This window comes from Mustela nigripes, chromosome 4, assembly GCF_022355385.1.
Source record: "Mustela nigripes isolate SB6536 chromosome 4, MUSNIG.SB6536, whole genome shotgun sequence".
Classification (NCBI taxonomy): Eukaryota; Metazoa; Chordata; class Mammalia; order Carnivora; family Mustelidae; genus Mustela; species Mustela nigripes.
This window is the reverse complement of record NC_081560.1, coordinates 139,271,250-139,291,015: the sequence shown is the minus strand read 5'-3', so window position 1 is coordinate 139,291,015 and position 19,766 is coordinate 139,271,250. Positions and strand designations below refer to the sequence as shown.

Genomic DNA, 19,766 nt, shown 5'->3' with positions numbered 1-19,766 from the left:
ACAGTCCAGGCATATTTTGAAATGGTTACTTTTCCCTTCTTCCTGACTAGGAGGGAGGATTTTTCTCATATCTTCACCATGACTATTTTATGGCACCTCTTGATTTCAAACCAAAAAACTATGGGGATCACCTAAGACTGGGCTTCCAGGAGTCTATAATCCAGCCTCCAGCAATTTGTCAAAATTACCATTATAGTGTTTCCTCCAGTTACTGGCTCTGTTGCTTTCTCCTACTTGCACGCTTATCTCAGCTGTGATTCTCTATACTTTCCTGTATCTCCAAATTTCAGGGTGGTGATTTGCCCCCATGAACTTAATTCCTAGATGGATCTAAGAAAGGTCATTGATTTTTTCAGTTTTACCAGCTTTGTTGTTGTTGTTGTTGTTTGTTCTGAGAACAGGAGCAACAACTTCTAAGTGCTTTATGTGTCAGAGCTGACACTGTAAGTCCTACATTATTTTCACAGGAGAAATAAACATATCTTATACTATTTACATACATGTCTGATTATTTCTTTAGAAAAAAATCACTAGAAGTGGAATTTCTGGATCAAAGATTATGACCATTTTAAGACTTTTTCTTCATATTGCCAAATTGCTGTCAAAAATGTAGTTTGTCTCTACTAACAGTACAGTAGAATTATTTTTGGAATTTTATAGATTTGGAAAGGTTTAAAAAAATGACCTACCTAATAAAGATATTTATATACATGTGCCTATTCCACTACTTTTTAAAAAAGAGTTATTTATTCATTTTGGGGGCGGAGAAGAAGAGTGCAAGGGTGGGAGAGAGAGAGGCAAAGGGAGAGGGAGAAAAGAGAGGCTCACAAGCACTCTTCACACTGAGCCCTGAGCCCCATGCAGGTCTCAGTCTTGCAAGGATAAGTCCCATGAGCCCAAGATCACGACCTGAGCCAAAACCAAGAGTTAATTGCCTAACTGATGGCACCACCCAGGCATCCCTCCATTACTTTTTAAAGGAGAGGAATACTTCCCTTTAAATTACACTAATCTCATTTTTGTATATAATGCTAATGGACTGATTTTTGAATTGCAGTCTTCAGAAGCGAATTGCTGATTGTCGATTTTGGCCTGTAGAGATCACGAGAGTTCCTCTGACTACTGCACCCAAAGGGAAAGCTGCAAAATTTGATAAGGTTTAATTTGTTTGCTTAAAAATATGTATATAAGAAAAGTCTGGTTAAATCCAACATTTTATTCTGCTTCTAATTCTGATACCAAAGGAGAGTGTGAACTGATGTGACTACTATCTAGAGTGACCATCCTAACCTGATATGCCAAGTAGTTTCCTGGTGTTAGCACTGAAAATCTCATATTCTTGGTAACTCTCCTGTCCCTGGCAAATTAGGATAACTGGTCACTCTAGCTCCCCATTGTTCACTAAAAATTGTTTAGACTTTATTCCCAGACATCCTATTTCCCTTTACCTCTTTATTATAGTTTTATAAAACCACACAAAACAGCCATTTTTATAGGTCACAGTAGTTAAATATTGGCAATATTTTTCAACCTAATGCATCTTCCTGAATTTCTTTTAGACATGCTACTTATAATATTTCAGCAATTAGAGTAATAGAACAATTAGAGTAATAGAACTCATTGATGTACTTTATTCTGAAAAGATCTAGCTTTGTGAGCCCATAACATGTTCTCTATCGTTTTATTTGTGCACGTCTGGTCTTTTCTGCTTGTTCATAAAATCTCTGATGGTAGGGATCCTGTCATAGACTGCTTTGTATCCTCCACAGCAATTAGCATGATTCATGGTATATGGGAGATATTTAACAAGTATTGAAATTATTTTATTGATCTTTAAAATAAAGCTTTTTGCATAATAAAAATGCTACTGCTAGTAATTATTTCTCCCTTTGTAATATATAATGTACATTGGCTAACTTTTCTTAACAACACAATGTTATTACACGAACATAGGACTTTTTAATCTAATTTCTAATTATTATAATATGTGAAATCAAAGAAATGACTTGTAATTTTGTGAGAATTAAATGTGTTTTCTTTCACTAAATTGATTTTTTCTTTATTAAAGTTTTCTATGGAAAACCATACAAATAAAAATTGTGTGGTTATATTAATTAACATGTTATTCATCTTTGTAATGGGAGTTTAGATGAAATTAGAGATGACAAATAGATGATGGAAGACTATCATTCATTCTTGTCATCCATGGCAGATATTATTGATTAATCAAAACACTCTTTCTTTCTGAACTCAGGTAAGGATACAGAATCTTTCTCAATAAAGTAGTCTGAAACAAATCCACCAATTTATAAGAATTTAGGCATAAGTTAAAGTCTATTTGTCATCACTGGTCTGGATGATTTGTAAGGTCCCTTTCATTAATAAAAATCTATAAACTAAAGCTAAAAGTGACAGCTTCTGAGTCTTTAACATTTTTGTTGTTTTTATTTTATAAAGCTTCACTTTTTACTTAGAAACAACATGGTGAAATTGACTTTTTGATTGAATACATATATTATCAATTAATTTGAGTATGTGTTGATCTAACTACTTCTTTTATTATTCATTAGCACTGTGATGTGTATTATTTCAGTGATCATGGTATTATTAAACTCATTTTGAATATAAAGAAGTGTAAATCCAAAATATCTATGTAACTGGCCCAAAGCCAATAGTTATGTAGCATAGCTAGTTCCTAAAGCCAGGTCTTTGAATGACTAGGTCAGAGCTCTGTATCTTATGCTACATTGTGCTATAGCACTAACAGCTCTCTGGTTTTATTCCTTTAGGCTGATGATGAAGGTCAGCTTTCATTTCATGGTGTGGCTTATGTTAATATGGTCCCATTGCTGTATCCGGGTGTGAAGAGGATTCGGGGAGCTTTTCATGTTTATCCCTACCTAGACAGTACAGTCTATGAAAAGGTAAGAAAAAATTGTATAAAGGTATTATCCTAATTTATCCTTTATTTGTGTGTTTATTTAAATCTTTAGCATACACATCTTTGCAATTGAAATTTGGGACTGGTTGCTATACTAAGGTATTAATCTTGCAGTCTGTCTGTCATTGAACCCTAAAAACGTTAGGATAATGAAAAGCCAAAAACTGGAAACAACCTAAATCTCCATCAACAGGTCAATAGAAAAACAAATTATGTTGTATATCTATATAATGAAATGCTACTCAGTGGTAAAAAAGGAATGAACTATTGATACCTGCAACATGGATGAATCTCAAATACATTATGCTAAATGAAAGAAGCCAGATAAAAGAGAGTACCTAATGTATCATTCAATTTGAATAGCATTCTAGGAAAATAGTCTGTTGTGATGAAAAGCAGACCAGAAGTTGATTGGGAACAGGAATAGAGCAAGGGATAGATTATAAAAGAATGTGTGGGAAGTATTAGGGATGAAGGAAGTGTTGGTTATCTTGATTCTGGTGATGGTTTCATATGTGTATATATGTGACAAAATTAATCAAATTGTATAATTTAAATATGTAGTTTATTATATTTCAGTTTTACTCAGTAAAGTCAGATACACAATCTTTAGGATAATGAAAGAAGTCTATTATATTAAGTGTGCAAAAACTTAAATCCATGAGTAGATTAATGAGCTACAATATGGTTCTTTCCATTTTCAGGTGTTAAAATGTTGAAATCACTTATCTATCTTTTTTTACCTATCTATATGTCTACATATAAATTGAGAATATATATATATATATATATATATATATATATATATATATACCCCCACCAAAAACAAAAAGTCGATTTTACCATGTTGTTTCTTAGGAGAAAGTGAGTCTTTATAAAACACAACAATAATAACAAAAACATATTACTGTTCCATCATTATTAGGACAGCTATTTTTCAATAATAGAGTCATGAAAGATCTATCATCTATTTACAAACCAATTGAGTAAGATTCTTTCTATATAAGTACCCTTTAATCAGAAATCACACTTATAGGGCTGTATCTTAAGAAAATAATTTAATAAGATCAGAAACTCCATATTCATAACAACTTTTTGGGATCTATAATAGTAAAAACTAAAAATAAATTTAAATGTCTAATAATAGAGAAAGGTTTGGTAAATTATTATAAATAAAAATGATAAAATATGTGTCCATTAAAAAAGATAATTGTTAATGTTTTATAAATAGTTAAATGGACAAAATGAAAGCCAAAATGTTACATATAGCATAGATCAAAATAAATTCAAATGAGTTTATTAAAATAGTTAAATGTGAATAATAAAAAGTAGAAGTGTCTATTAATGAAAAGATATGAGTTCAGGGAAGACTTCCTAGGCTTAAAAGCAATGAAAGATAATAAAAGATTAGATTACCAAAAAGGGAATAGCTTCTATATGTAGAAGAAACCCTCATAAACAAAATTACAATGTAACTGAAAAACTGGGGGTAATATTTGAATACATATCTGAAAGTATTCCAAAATATAAAGCACCTTATCAAACTGATAAGAAAAACACACCAATTTTTTTAAAGGGTGCTGCTTCCTGACAGTGCACAGGAGAAGAATGAGGCACAAACAAGTCAGCTGCAAGAGAAAGGGAGCAGGGGTTGACAGTAGAAAATACTCTCACCTAAACAACTCCTCAGTCCTGTATTTATTAGATATTAGAAAGTAATCAACAAAGGAGCTGAAGAAGGCTATACATTAATCATATGCCTTGTAGATAAGAAGGAATAGGAATTATACACTGATTATAACTCTTATAGATAAGCAAGAAGAAAAGCAGGATATGCCTGGTCAAGCAGTATAAAATTTATAGTTGAGCAAGCACATTCAAAGGGATCATCTAATTAGCCACAAGTGGTCTCTGGTGTAGGGGAGATAACAGAAAAAAGAAGCAGGCAGTGTTCCACCCTGAGAGAGCTGGGCATCCCCACCTGCTCAGCTTCAAGGATGTATATCATCCTCTCCCCCGGAGGCTTGTTGCCAGTATATGTTTTTCTTAAGGCTATATCTAAGCATGCTTGGTAGCTAGTATAATTTCTCATGGGTTATATTTTAAGCAGTACATTGTTCTGAGGGACAGTTACAAAAGGGCAAAGTACGTGAAACAGCAGATCACAAAAAGAAATGCCAATGGTGAATAAGTATAAGAAGAAACATCTGGCTTTATCTGTAATCAAAGAATTGCAAATTAAAATAATAATAAAGTATCATTTTACCTGTAAAATTAGACAATTCCTTAAAATATGATAATGCCCATTGATGGCAAAGATATAGTAAAACAACAACTCTCATTCACTGCTAGAAGTGTAAATTAGTATAAATTATCTACAAAAAAATTTTTTTGTCAGTATGTATTAAGAAGTTTAGAATACTTAAATCTATTCCCATAGTATTCCTACCTCTATGAGTCTATTTTAAGGGACTAAGTAGAATTGTGTCCAAGTTTTACTACATGAGGATATTCTTTGGCATCTGAGGGAAACAGCATATCATAATTGAAAGGTTATAGGCTTTGATGTTAGTCAGCTGCTAGTTTGAATTCTGGAACAGCCATTCACTAGCTGGGTGACTTCAGGCAAGTGGCTAAGTTTCTCTCAACTTTAGTTTATTATTCATCAGTAAAATGTAGACAATGCTTGTTTCCTAGTGTTGTTTTACATATTAAATGAGGTAAACTATCTGAAGTACTAGGGGTATAGTTGACACATGGACATTTTGATCTTTTACTTTTATTATATCCATATGGTTGGAGAATATTGTGTATACATTAAAAATTATCCTCATAAAAAATTTAAAAACATGAGATGATGCATGTGATTGTCTATTAAATTTCATTCAATATGATCACAACCTTTAAAAAATATGATCATAATTTTAAAATATATAGAAAATATTAGAGAGGACGTCTTTCTGTCCATGTCTGAGAGAGTAGGTTGTCAAATTTTCTACCTCTTCCCCCCAAAAGCAGCAGTAAAGATGGACAAGTTGACAAAAAATCATTTCAACATTCTAGAGATTGACCAAAGGCATCAACAAACTGAGAAGTATGAATGCATGAAAAACTTGGATTCTGAGGCATTATTGCTTAGGGCTGCTCCAAAAACTTCCCTAAGCTTTTCTCTACTCTATTCCTTTGTCTTAATCAGTACAATGATTCTTCTAGAACAGGATAGGCTGGGAGGACTAACGACTTTGCTGCCATAGAAAATTCAAACAATTTGGAGCAGTGGGTTAAGGACTGATGCCCAGTGATGTTGTTGGTTGAAATGGAGATCCTGTGGAGAACAACCAGTATAATTGTAATGAGAGTCTCAGGAGAGAAGAGAGAGTAAGAGGCAGAAGTGATACATAAAGAAATAATGCCTGATCCAGATGGCCCACAGACACATGAAAAAGTGCTCAACATTACTTGGCATCAGGGAAATAAAAATCAAAACCACAGTGAGATACCACCTCATACCAGTCAGAATGGCTAAAATTAACAAGTCAGGAAATGACAGATATTGGCGAAGATGCAGAGAAAGGGGAACCCTCCTACACTGTCGGTGGGAGTGCAAGATGCTGCAGCCACTCTGGAAAACAGCAGGGAGGTTCCTCAAAAAGTTGCAAATAGAGCTATCCTACGACCCAGCAATTGCATTACTGGGTATTTATCCTAAAGATACAAACATAGTGATCGAAGGGGCATGTGTACCCAAATGTTTATAGGAGCAATGTCCACAATAGTTAAACTATGGAAAGAACCTAGATGTTGGGGCACCTGGGTGGCTCAGTGGGTTAAAGCCTCTGCCTTCAGCTTGGGTCATGATCCCGGGGTCCTGGGATCAAGCCCCACGTTGGGCATTCTGCTCAGTGGGGAGCCTGCTTCCTCCTCTCTCTGCCTACTTGTGATCTCTCTCTCTGTCAAATAAATAAATAAAAATCTTTAAAAAAACCACCTAGATGTCCATCAACAGATGAATGGATAAAGAAGATGTGGTATATATATATATATATACTGGACTACTATGCAGCCATCAAAAAACTCTGAAATCCTGCCATTTGCAACAATGTGGATGGAACTAGAAGGTACTATGCTAAGCAAAATAAGTCAGTCAGAGAAAGACAATTATCATATGCTCTCTCTGATATGAGGAATTTGAGAAGGGGGTAGGTATGAAATGAAATGAAACAAGATGGAACTGGGGAGGGAGACAAACCATAAAAGACTCTTAATCTCAGGGAACAAACTGAGGATTGCTGGGGGATGGTGGGGAGGGATAGGGTGGCTGGGTTATGGATGTTGGGGTGCTATGGTGAGTATTGTGAATTTTTTAAGATTGATGATTCACAGACCTGTACCCCTGAAGCAAATAATACATTATATGTTAATTTTTAAAAAAGAAGAAATAATGTCTGGAAATGTCCCATGTTTGATGAATACATTAATCTACATATCCAAGAGGTTTAGAGAATCCTTGGTAGGATAAGCATACAAAGAAATACAATATAGACATTATAGTGAACTGTTAAAAGACAAAGAGAAAATCATGAATTCAACAGGAGAAGAACAATTCATTGGTTATAGGGGTGCATGAGTATAGTTAACAGCTGATTTTTCTTCTGAAACAGTGGAAGTCGGAAGGCAGTAGAATAACATATTCAAAGTGCTGAGTGAAAACTCTAGCAATCAAAAATGAAGGCGAAATAAAGACATCACAGGGTAAACAAATATTAGAAGACTTTGTTACTAACTCATTTGTCTTGCAAGAATCACTAAAGAAAGTTCTTCAGCTTGAAAGGATATGGCACCAATTGCTAATGTGAATCCACCAGAAGAAACAAAGAGCACTAGAAATGGTTAAATTTAAGTTAATATAAGGGTGCCTAGGTGGCTTAGTGGGTTAAGCCTCTACCTTCGGCTCAGGTCATGATCTCGGGGTCCTGGGATCAAGCCCCGCATCAGGCTTTCTGCTCAGCTGGGAGCCTGCTTCCCCCCCTCTCTCTGCCTACCTTTCTGCCTACTTGTGATCTCTCTTTCTCTCTGTCAAATAAATAAATAAAATCTTTTTTTAAAATCTGAGTTAATATAAAAGATTTTAGAAATATATTTTTTAAATTTTACTCTTAATTTCTTTGAAAGATATTATATAAAGCATTAATTATATTGTTGAGTATATAACATATAGATTTAATTTATATGATAATGATGGCATTAAGGAGGGAGGATAGTATGGAACTACAGTGCATTAAAGTCTCTACATTATACCAGAATTAAGTTAGTATTAATGTGGTAGAGATCATGATTAATCAGAATGGCTAAAAATCTCGTGTGTGTTTGTGTGTGTACATACACATGTATACAGATACAGATGTATATATAAATGTATATAAACAAAGTAATTAAATAGGAGCATCACAAATATTTAACATAAAAGAAGGTACTTAAAGAAAGAGGAAAGGAACAAAAAAGATAAGATATATAGAAAACAAAGGCAAAATGGCAAACATACTTGTAAATACTTCAACAATAACTTTATATGTAAGTAACATTAAACACCCCAATGAAAGGATAGAGATTACTAGACCAAATTTCAAAAAATCAAGAATTGGGTGCCTGGGTGGCTCAGTCGGTTAAGCATCTACCTTCGGCTCAGGTTGTGATCCCAGACTACTGGGATTGAGCCCCACATCAGGCTCCCTATGCGGTGGAGAGCCTCCTTCTCCCTCTCCCTCTGCTGCTTTCCCTGCTTCTGTTCTTTCTGTGTCTCTGTCAAATAAATAAATAAGAATATTTTAAAAATAAAAAATCAAGAATCAATGATATGCTGTCTAAAAATGGACACACTTAGATTCAGATACACATAAATTGTAGTGAAAGGATGGAAAAGATATACTCTGGAAATGGAAATTGTGAGAGCTGAGTGGCTATATTTATATCAGACAAAAGAGAACTCAAGGAAGTATTACTAACAACATAGAATGGCATATCAGAAATATTAAAGAGTCGATTAAAAAGAAGATAGAATTTACAAATTTATATACTTATGTATAATAATAAGTATATAAATATACTTTTAATATAATAAGTATAAGTATATAAATTATAATAAGTATATAAATAATAATATATAATAAGTATATAAATTAAATTGTATACGTATCTAACAACAGAACCTCAGCACTTCAAGCAAAATCCAACAGAATTGAAACGAGAAATAATCGGATGATAACATTTAGAAATTTCAATATTTCCATTTCATTATTTGGTAGAAAAACTATTCAGAAGATCTAGGTTAAACACCAACTTACCATACAACCCAGAAAATCATTTTTAAGAACTTACCCAAGAGAACTGAAAACCAGCATTTACACAAAGACATGTAGGTGAATATTTATAGTATATCAGTGAAACAGTCACTGTAATGAAGATAATGTAAATATCCATTGCTTGTCTCCTCCAACCAAAGTTTTCTTGTGTTTCCTGTTTTCCTCTCATACCTATGACCACTCTTCTCCTCTTTGTTTTTGGTCTGGCTTCTTTCATTCAGCATAAATTGTATTTAGATTTCATCCATGTTCTTTAATCAAAAAATATTGTTATGAGATTCTTTTTGCAGTCATTTATCTAAAGTTTGAATTTTCTCATACAAAGTCTTTAAACTTGCCCTATTTTTCCTATTATAGTTGGTAGCCCAGTAGTATATTAGATTATATTTCTTTTTTTAAAAAGATTTTATTTATTATTTATTTGACAGACAGAGATCACAAGTAGGCAGAGAGGCAGGCAGAGAGAGAGAAAGGGAAGCAGGCTTCCTGCTGAACAGATAGCCCCAATGTGGGGCTTGATCCCAGGACCCTGGGATCATGACCTGAGATGAAGGCAGAGGTTTTAACCCACTTAGCCACCCAGGCGCCCTAGATAATATTTCTTATACAGAAATAAATTCTACCACTTAAAGTTAATCTGGAATTGTGTGTCAAAGATTAAAAGCCTTCTGAGAATAAGAATTATGAAACACCAAAATCAGGCAAAGTTGAAAGGTTTCCTCATAATAACTTAAAATTTTATTTATTTATTTATTTATTTGAGAGAGAAGGCGAGAGAACATGCACATGTAGGTGAATGTAGGGGGAGTGGCAGACAGGGAGAAGCAGGTTCCTTGCTGAACAAAGAGCTGGATATGGGACTAGATGCCAGGACCCTGGGATCATGACCCAAGCAGAAGGCAGATGCTTAGCCATCTGAGCCACTCAGTATCCCACCTCATAATAATTTAAATAATAGTATAGGCAGATAACTTTCTATGATGGTTTTACCTGTTCAATAAATACGACAGTCAATAAAGATTTCCATTTTCCCATCTCCCTCTGATTCTACAATGCTGAAATTATCTAGAAAACTAAATTATGCTAAAAAATAATGTGAGTTTCTTTCAAATTTGTCTCATTTGCCTGTGATTCACTGCTTTCTTTTGTTGTTTCTTTTCAGACCAAATGTTTATTCAGCTTGTTCCGGGATACTGGCCATCTTTTGACTCAGAATAATAAAATAGGAGGATTTAATTCTCCATTGTCGAAACCTATTGTTTCTAAGAACCTGAAAGAAGAGAAAACAGTCAAAGAAAAGGAATTGGAAGGAAGGCTTAGGCCTGGGGATTTGGTAGGTTGTTTAGAAGGTGATGATTTTGCTAGTTTTGTTATATGCCAGAGGCTTGCACTGATTTCTTATCTGGAAAATTGCATCAGTTTAGTTTAGATTTTGTTGCAACATAATGATCATTGTTCCTAACACTGTAAGACCATATAAGAATTCAGTTTTTGTGGTATGTTCACTTTCTTTCAGCAAGCACCTAGTATAAAATCTCAGAGCTCAGATACTCCTTTGGAAGTTGAACCCTCTCCAAGCCACAATCCAGAAGGACAGGTAACTATGCATAAAGAGTTGGAAAATTAAGTATGATATTGTGAAAAATGCTTGTTATCTTAGTTACCATCCCATATTTCCCATGACTAGTTTATGGCTGTAGGTAAATTTCTTTGTCTTATTGAGATTCTCTAAAATGAGCAGGTAGTACCAGGTTAACTTTAAGGTCCTTTCTAACATTACAAGTTTATGTCTGTCATTAGTCTTATGCACTAGGAGGAATGCAAAGATTTATAATCTGCAGCCTTTACTCATCTGTGTTCAGGAACTCAGTGGTCTGGTGGATGAAACAGATTTATACATAACTAACCATAATATGGAATTTTGATGAATGCTTTAATAGAGGTACAAATAAAAGGGCAGTGAGGGCTCAAAGAAGACAAATTAATCACTCCTAGAATGGAGCAATCTCAGAAGGCTACATATAAGAGGTGGCATCTGCTCTAAGTAGTGAAAGATGAAGAGAAAAATTTGCCAGATAAAGATGAGGGGGTAAGCATTTCAGGGCCTGGGAATACTTGAGTCAAGGCACAAAGAAGGTAGCAGAATTTGGAGTATATCAATTAATTTAGTGTATGGAGTAGAGAAATGAAAAGAAAGAGATTCTAGAAGGAGGTGAGAAAGGAGAGGCTACACTGAGTTGTAGAAAGGCTTGTTGAAAGCCTTGTTAAAAAGTTTGGGTTTCATTATATAGGTGATGAGGGACTCTTAAGCCTCATCTTGGAGACTCACATGAAATGTTTTAAAATCATGTGGAAATAAGACCTTATATGCATTTAATGGGCTGAACTCTTGCAAGGATGTGAAAAAAAGAGAATGAGTTGGGGTGGGGGCTTCAAATATAAGTTTATAGGTTTTTATTATAGTACAGATGAGTGTTAGTGCCAGTGTGATTTAGGGAAGAGGTCGTAGAAAAGAAAGTCAGAAACTTGAAGAGGGAAGATCTGGAATTGGGAAGTTTGAGGGTGCTGAGGAAGAGAAGCAGAAGATAACTCAGGTTCAAGAGAAAAGTCAAAAGAGAGGCCAATATAAGGGAAATGATAAGTTCAGTTTGGGACATGTTGTATTTAGGATGCTGGCAAAATTCTGGGTAAAAATGTCCATCAGGTTGCAGTTGGTAGATGGTGATGTAGATGCTGTGAGTGGGACTATCAGAACGTTATGTGAATATTTCCATAGGACTTGGAAGGTGTGGTGGCAGAAAGAATAGCCTTCACTTAAAACAGTTCTAAGAAAAGTATTGAACAAGTTAAACAGCACTTCAGCTAAGATTGAACTTTCCAAGAATAAAATTGAAAATGCTTTTCTGCAAGAGATAACCACTGTTACCTTTTCTTTCCAGTTATTTTTCTGTATTAAAAATATTTTGACAGTCAAGATCATGCTGTATACATATATTTGTACCTGCAGTTTTCTTACTTGTATTATGAATGTTAGGGTACTAAAATTTGTTTTTATATATCTATTTTTAATGGAAAGAATAAATTAGAGAAAAATATCTTTACAGCAATATATAGAAGCAGGGACATACATTGTGTTGGAGATTCAGCTGGACAGAGCCTTGGTTCCAAAGCGAATGCCAGAGGAGCTAGCCAAAAGGTGTGTAGCAATGGTTCTTATACTTGTTTTGCAAAAACATTTTAGGTATAAATAAAAGGAATTCAGATTGTCCCCATAAATATAGTTTTTCTAGGCTAAGTAGCGGAAAGTTTTTTTTCCTCAGATGAAATTTCTTTCATTACTGTGGTTTTCTTATTACAAAAGCAGTATATGCTCATTATAAAAAAAACATTTTGAAAAAATTGAGTATATTATAATATCTGAGTATAATATAATAATATAATAAAATATAAAATAATAATATAATATAATAATAATCTGAGTATATAAAAACACTCAGATTTCTACTCATCCAGTGATAGCCACTTTAAAAAACTGGTACTTATCCTTCCGGAGTTACTGTAAAGTTTCTGTATTATACACACATACCACAAACATACACACCCATGTCACATATAAATAAATGTGATTTTAAAAAATGGTTTTTATATTGTACCATAGTGCTTTGATTGTTTCTAGAAAATTATCCATTTCATCTATGTTATTCAATTTGTTGATATACAATTGCTCATGACATTCTCTTATTATTCTTTTTATCTCTATAAAATGGGGAGTAATGTTCCTGCAGACCTAGATAGGAGGATTGACTTCATCACCTTGAGATCATGACCTGAGCCAAAATCAAGAGTCAGATGCTCAACAGGCTGAGCCACTCAGGCACCCCAGTTACAGATTATATTTTTATACATTTTGTGCCTGTTAGCAAAGATTTCTAACTACTATTTTATGCATTTACCTTCAAAAAACAAACAGGAGCTACAAACCAAAAGTACAATAATACTCATTTTCATATTTACCTTTACCAGTGTTATTTCTTCAGCTACCTTCCAGTTACTGACTAGTATCCTTTCCTTTTAGCCTGAGAGGCTCCTTTTAGCATTTTGTATAGATTAGATCGTACTAATAGACTCTTAGTTTTTGTTTGTTAATTTTTTCTTCATTCTTGAAGGGTAATTTGCTGTATATAGAATTTTTGGTTGGCATTTTTTTCTTTCAGAACCTTAAATATGTTACCCTAGTACCTTCTGGCCTCCATGACTTGGGTTATTCTTATTGACATTATTGAAATTATCTGTTTATCTTATGTGACAAATAACTCCTCTCACTGCTTTTTGAGTTGTTTTCTTGTCTTTGGCTTCTTACGATTTGACAATGATGTGTCTTAGTGTAGATCTTTTCAAGTTTATTCTGCTTGGAAATTGTTATGCTTCTTGGATATATAGATTCATGTCTTTCTGGCCCTTTGTCTTTCTCTTCTCCTTCTGAGATTCCCATAACCTGTATGTTGGTCATACAAATAGTGTATGCTGATGGTGTCCCACATATTTTAGGCCCTGTTTACTTTTTGTTTGTTTTTCTTTCTGTCCTCAGATTAGGTAATTTCAATTATCCTGTCTTCAAGTTTGCTCATTCTTTTTTCTGCCTGACCAAATCTGTTGAACCCTCTAGTAATTTCATTTCAGTTAATGTACTTTTCACCTACAGACTTTCTATTTGGTTCTTTAAAAAATTTCTATCTCTTTATTGATACTCTATTTTTATTTTGTTTATACATCATTTTCCTGATTGTTCTTAATCCTTTGTTTGTGGTTTCCTTTAACTCTTCGAGCACAAGTAAGTTGTTTTATTTCACATCTTTTTGTAGCAAGTCCAGTGTCTGGGCTTCCTCAGGGACAATATCAATTTGTTTTTGTATTTCAAAAGAGCCATATTTTTATGTTTTTTAAAAATACATCTTGTGATTTTTTTTGTTGTTGTTGAAAACTGGACAGTTTGATATTATAAAGTGGGAACTTTGGTAATCAGATTTTCCCCTTCCCCAGCGTTTGCTATTCTTAATTGTTGAAGTTGTAGGTTGTGTTCAGCCAGTATTTTGATTGAAATTTTCTTGAATGGCAGGATCTTGATATAATCAAACAAATAAAGATAAAACAAAAAAAATTTTTTTTTTAATCGATGATTACATGCTGGAGCATTCTCTCAGGTTTCTTTCTTTTTTTAAAGATTTATTTATTTATTTACAGAGGGACAGAGCATATGCGAGCAGGGGGAGCAGGGGGACCACATAGAGAGGGAGAGAAGCAGACTCCCTGCTGAGCAGGGAGCCTGAAGTAGGGCTCAATCCCGTGACCCCAAGACTGTGATCTGAGCCAAAATCAAGAGTCAGACATTTAAATGACTGAGCCAACCAGGTGCCCCTGGAGCATTCTTTTATTGCTTAACTAGGCTGTTTATAATTCTGCTTCAGCCTTCACTTCCTGCTTGTACTGGGACTACGGATCAGTCAATGGTGGAAGCTTAAGGTCTTCTCAAGTTTTTTCTGAACATGTATCCCATCCTGAGCATATATATATATAGCTTTCTAAATTCTTCTATACAAGTACTTTTGAATACCTTAATTTCCCAGAGAAACCTGCTTTTCTTCCAAGGCCTTAGGTGGTTGTTGTATATCAACCACAACCTTTTGTCCCACAGAGCTATGGGTTTTTTTATAATCTTACAATGTTTTTGAGAAATGTGCACCTACTGGTTTTCTATCTTTTCCAGATAGGAAAAATAGTATTGAGTGCTGTATGTCAGTCATTCAGGTAGCCCCAGATAGGTTAAAACAAATGCAGTAACTTGTGAACAAGGACTGCTCTGCTTCTTCAGAATCAGAGCCTAGTGTGCCACACTGGAAATGCAGGTTGCCCTGAGCTGGGAAGAGGATGAGGCAAGGGCAAGTAAAAATGCCTCTAAGCTTGCCCACTATTATAGTTGCCTTTTTCTTGGTTTTCAGTATTTGTTTCATTGCTGTAAACTCTTGATTGTCTTCCACAGTTCTCGCAGAGTTGGTTCAGACAGTTTCTGATTATTATTTTCAGTGTCTCTACACAAGGATGGGAGTTTAGAGTTTTTTACTCTATCATTTTGCTGACATCTAGACTTTACCTTTTGATGCGAGGGACACTATGCTCAATGCAGGATGAAAGGAAAGGAGATTATTTATTACAGATATTTTTAAGGCCTTTGATAAATATCCCCAAGTTGCAGCCCAAAAAGTTTGCAGTTCCGCAAGTAGTGTATGAGCCTGCTCTTTCTTCATACATTCACCAACACAATACTTTTTTGTATTTGCTATTTTGACAGGGGAAGATATTTTCTCATTTTGATTTAATTTTTTGAAAGTTTCTCATTTTAATTTTAATCCACATTATAAATGTTTTAGTGAGATTAAACATATTTTCACATATTAAACATTTGGAAGTCCTCTTTTGAAAATAACTTGCTTGTAGTGGCACATTTATCCTTAATACCAAAAAGTTTAAAAACTTTTAAAAACTTTGCATTTAATCCCTTTCCGAAAATAAGTTGATAATATTTACTATAAATGATATATATAAAATAAAATTGATAATCTGGAAATAGAAAGTTGAAAGCTCAAGCCATGGAAACAAAGAGAAAGAAAGTATTAAATAGAACTTTCATAAATAAGCATCAAATCTTTCTTGTTTAACAAAAAGGGAAGTACTATAAATTATGCGGCTCTAATCCTACAGGAGAACCCATGCTAGTTCTGAAAGAGATCAGATATCTTCCTGACATTAATTTCTAAAACAGATATCTCATTTGAGATCTTACATAGGGAATACTTAGTGACAAAATAACAGCAAGTTTAATGAAAGTTTTATAGCAAATGTAGGTGCAAGTTTTCTATAATTTTTTTTATTGAAGTACAATTAAAATTTAACATTTTATTAGTTTCAGGTGTACAATGTAATGATTCAATAGTTGTAAAACTGAAATGATTACCACAATAAGTCTAGTTAATATCTGTCACCATGCGAGTTATACAAAAATTTTTTTCTTGTGATGAGAGCTTTTAAGGTCTACTTTTTTAACATTCTTCAAATACGCAATACAATATTTTTTTAAGTTTTATTATTTATTTTTAGTAATCTCTATACCCAAAATGTGGCTTTAACTCATGACCCTGAGATCAAGCATCATGTGTTCTTCCAACTGAGCTAGCCAGGTGCCCCTCAAATATGCAGAACAGTATTTTTTTAAATTTATTTTTTAAAAGATTTATTTATTTATTTAAAAAATTTTTTAAAATATTTTATTTATTCATTTCAGAGAGTGAGGAGAGAGAGATAGAGTGCACACATGAGCATAATGGGGGGAGGATCAGAGGGAGAAGCAGACTCCCTGCTAAGCACAGATCTGGATGCAGGACTCAATCCCAGGACCCCGAGATCATGACCTGAGCCAAAGGCAGATGCTTAATGAACTGAGCCACCCAGGAGCCCCTATTTATTTATTTTAGAAAGAGAGAGAGAAAGCCTAGTGGGGAGGTGCAGAGGGAGAGGGAGAGAGAATCTCAAGTAGACTTCCAGCTGAGTGCAGAGCCTGATGCAGGGCTCCATCCCACCACTGTGAGATCAAGACCTGAGCCACCCAGGTGCCCCTGCTCTTAGACTTTTAAAAAATATATATTTTAATTATTTATTTGACAGACAGAGATCACAAGTAGGCAGAGAGGCAGGTGGGGGAGGAGGGAAGCAGGCTCCCTGCTGAGCAGAGAGTCCTATGCAGGGCTCAGTCCCAGGACCCTGGGATCATGACTTGAGCCAAAGGTAGAGGCTTTTATTTATTTATTTATTTTTAAAGATTTTATTTATTTATTTGACAGACAGAGGTCACAAGTAGGCAGAGAGGCAGGCAGAGAGAGAGAGGAGGAGGCAGGCTCCCCTAGGAGCAGAGAGCCCGATGTGGGGCTTGATCTCAGAACCCTGGGATCATGACCGGAGCTGAAGGCAGAGGCTTTAACCCACTGAGCCACCCAGGTGCCCCTAGACTTTTTAATTAGATATAGTTATTACCTATGAGTTTTTCTTTGGCTGTAGAGAGGTAAAAGTCATATTTCTCCTCCAAGCTAGACCAAGTGTCAGTATTATAGACCAAAGACAAATTAAGAATGGCAGTGCTAGAATAGTGGATCCAATATTCATAAAAGTTGATTTGCCTTTGGTTCCTGGCTGAGACATATATGTACCTAACTGCTGAATCTTTGTCAATGTATATATTTAATGCACTCTTAAACATAAAGAGAAGCTCAATTACATTTACAATAACAGAAATACAAATTTAAAAACTACCCTGAAATACCTTTTTTTAATTGCAGAAGATCAAAAAAGCTTAATAACTCATTAAGTTCTTGGTGAGCACATTAGAAATAGGTTCTCTCATTCATACTAGTGAGAGTATAAATTGGTAAAAATCCTGGGGAGAACAGTGTCGTAATAGCTATTAAAATACATAAGCATGTGTCTTTTATCCTAGTAACTCACTTCCAGTAACTTCTTTACAGATAAATGTTCTTAGCAAGGCCATTAGTGACTACTGCATTATTAAATCCAATGGTCTTTTCAAAGTCATTGTGACCTGTTATTAGTGTTTAATGATTCAGTCCTCCTTGAAGCTTTTTCTTTACCAGGCTCTCAGAATACTATACTCTCTTGGTTTTATTCCTCCTCCTCTGGCTTCTTTATCTCTCTAGCCTCTAAATGTTGGAGTCTCTCAGAGCTCAGTCCTTGGACCCTTTTCAATCTACATTTACTCCCTTGGTTTTTATCTAGTCCCATGGCTCTACCTACCATCTAAGTGCTGATGGCTTTCAAATTTGTATATGGACCATGGACCTCTCTCCTGAACTCTGGATTCATACATTTAATTCTCATAAACTCTCTGGTCAGAATCATTGTAATCTCTTACCTGGTTCCCCTACATCTACTATTCTATCCTTCAGTTTATTATTTTTATAATGTAAAAGCTTTATTGAGATATAGTCCACATACCATTCACTTCACCCATTTAAACTGTACCCAAACCACTGGTTTTTAGTATACTCATAGAGTAATACAGCCTTCACCACAATCAACTTTATAACATTTTTCTTACCCCTAAAAGAAATCTCATACATATTAGCAGTCACTCTACATTTCCTCCCAACCCTCATGCCATCCCCTCTCCCAGAATCCCCCAGCCCTAGGCTACCATGTATCTACTTTTTGTCTGTATAAATTTTCCAGCTTTGGACATTTCATATAAATGGAATCATACAATATGTGGTATTTGTGACTGGCTTCTTTCATTTAACATAATGCTATCAAGGTTTATCCATACTGTGGCATGTATCAGTACTTATTTTCTTTGTTGTTGAATAATATTTCACTATATGGGTATACCACATTTTCCCCCATTCTTTAGTTGATGGACAGTTGGACAATTTATTCTTTTTTTTTTTTAAGATTTTATTTATTTATTTGACAGAGAGAGAGATCACAAGTAGGCAGTAGGCAGAGAGGCAGGCAGAGAGAGAGAGGAGGAAGCAGGCTTCCCGCTGAGCAGAGAGCCTGATGCGGGGCTCGATCCCAGGACCCTGGGATCATGACCTGAGCCGAAGGCAGAGGCTTAACCCACTGAGCCACCCAGGTGCCCCTGGACAATTTATTCTTAATATAGCCTTCTATACTGGTTGTGTTAAAGTGGAGGTCAACTCATGTAACTAACTCCTCTGCTCAGAAACTACTAGTGACTCCCTGGCACACTCTGAGTAAAAGCCTAAATCTTTACAATGGCCTACAAGTGCCTATGTATTCATTATGTACTTTGCTCTCACTTTTTCTATCCATTCATACTTGGCTTCCTGCTGTTCTTTACACATGCGAGGCATACTGTTGCAGCAAGGCCTTTACACTTTCTGTTCCCTTCTGCTTGTACTTTCCTTATCCTAGGTATCTACACAACTTGCTTCCTCACTTCCCTGAGGTCTTTACTCAAATGTTACTGTCTCAGTAAGTGTCTTGATGAAATGTGTTTCCCTACTTCACCACCCTAGCCGCCAACATAGTCCATCTGCCTTCCTGCATTATTTTTCTCTGTGGCGCATATCACTAAAATATTTATCTTAATAATTGTCTTTCTTTTCCCACTAGAATATAGGTTCCACGAGGGCAAGAATTTTTGCCTAATTTGTTTAATGCTCTATCCCCAACACTTAGAAAAGTGCCTGATGGATGGTAGGCACTCTATATGTCTTGAATGAGTGAATAAATAACATTGTCTCTGGAGAGGAAATTGGGTGGCTGGACAACAAGGTTGTCAACAAGGAGACAATTTAGTATATATTATTTCTATACCCCATAAGTTTTGAATCATAGGATATAATTACCAATTAAAATAAATAAAACTAAAATTAGAAATA

At 34.8% G+C, this 19,766-nt stretch overlaps 1 protein-coding gene across 6 annotated transcripts in view; it reads left to right on the top strand.

The window, feature by feature from the left end:
* Positions 1 to 19,766, top strand: part of CFAP70 (cilia and flagella associated protein 70) — a 108,344-nt gene that overhangs the window by 37,494 nt on the left and 51,084 nt on the right. For all 6 annotated transcript variants that reach the window (XM_059397757.1, XM_059397754.1, XM_059397755.1 and 3 more), the window contains 5 exons: positions 1,058 to 1,157; positions 2,790 to 2,924; positions 10,463 to 10,633; positions 10,817 to 10,897; positions 12,405 to 12,496. In XM_059397757.1, the coding sequence (XP_059253740.1) occupies positions 1,058 to 1,157; positions 2,790 to 2,924; positions 10,463 to 10,633; positions 10,817 to 10,897; positions 12,405 to 12,496 (579 nt within the window). The remainder of the gene's footprint in view (positions 1 to 1,057; positions 1,158 to 2,789; positions 2,925 to 10,462; positions 10,634 to 10,816; positions 10,898 to 12,404; positions 12,497 to 19,766) is intronic.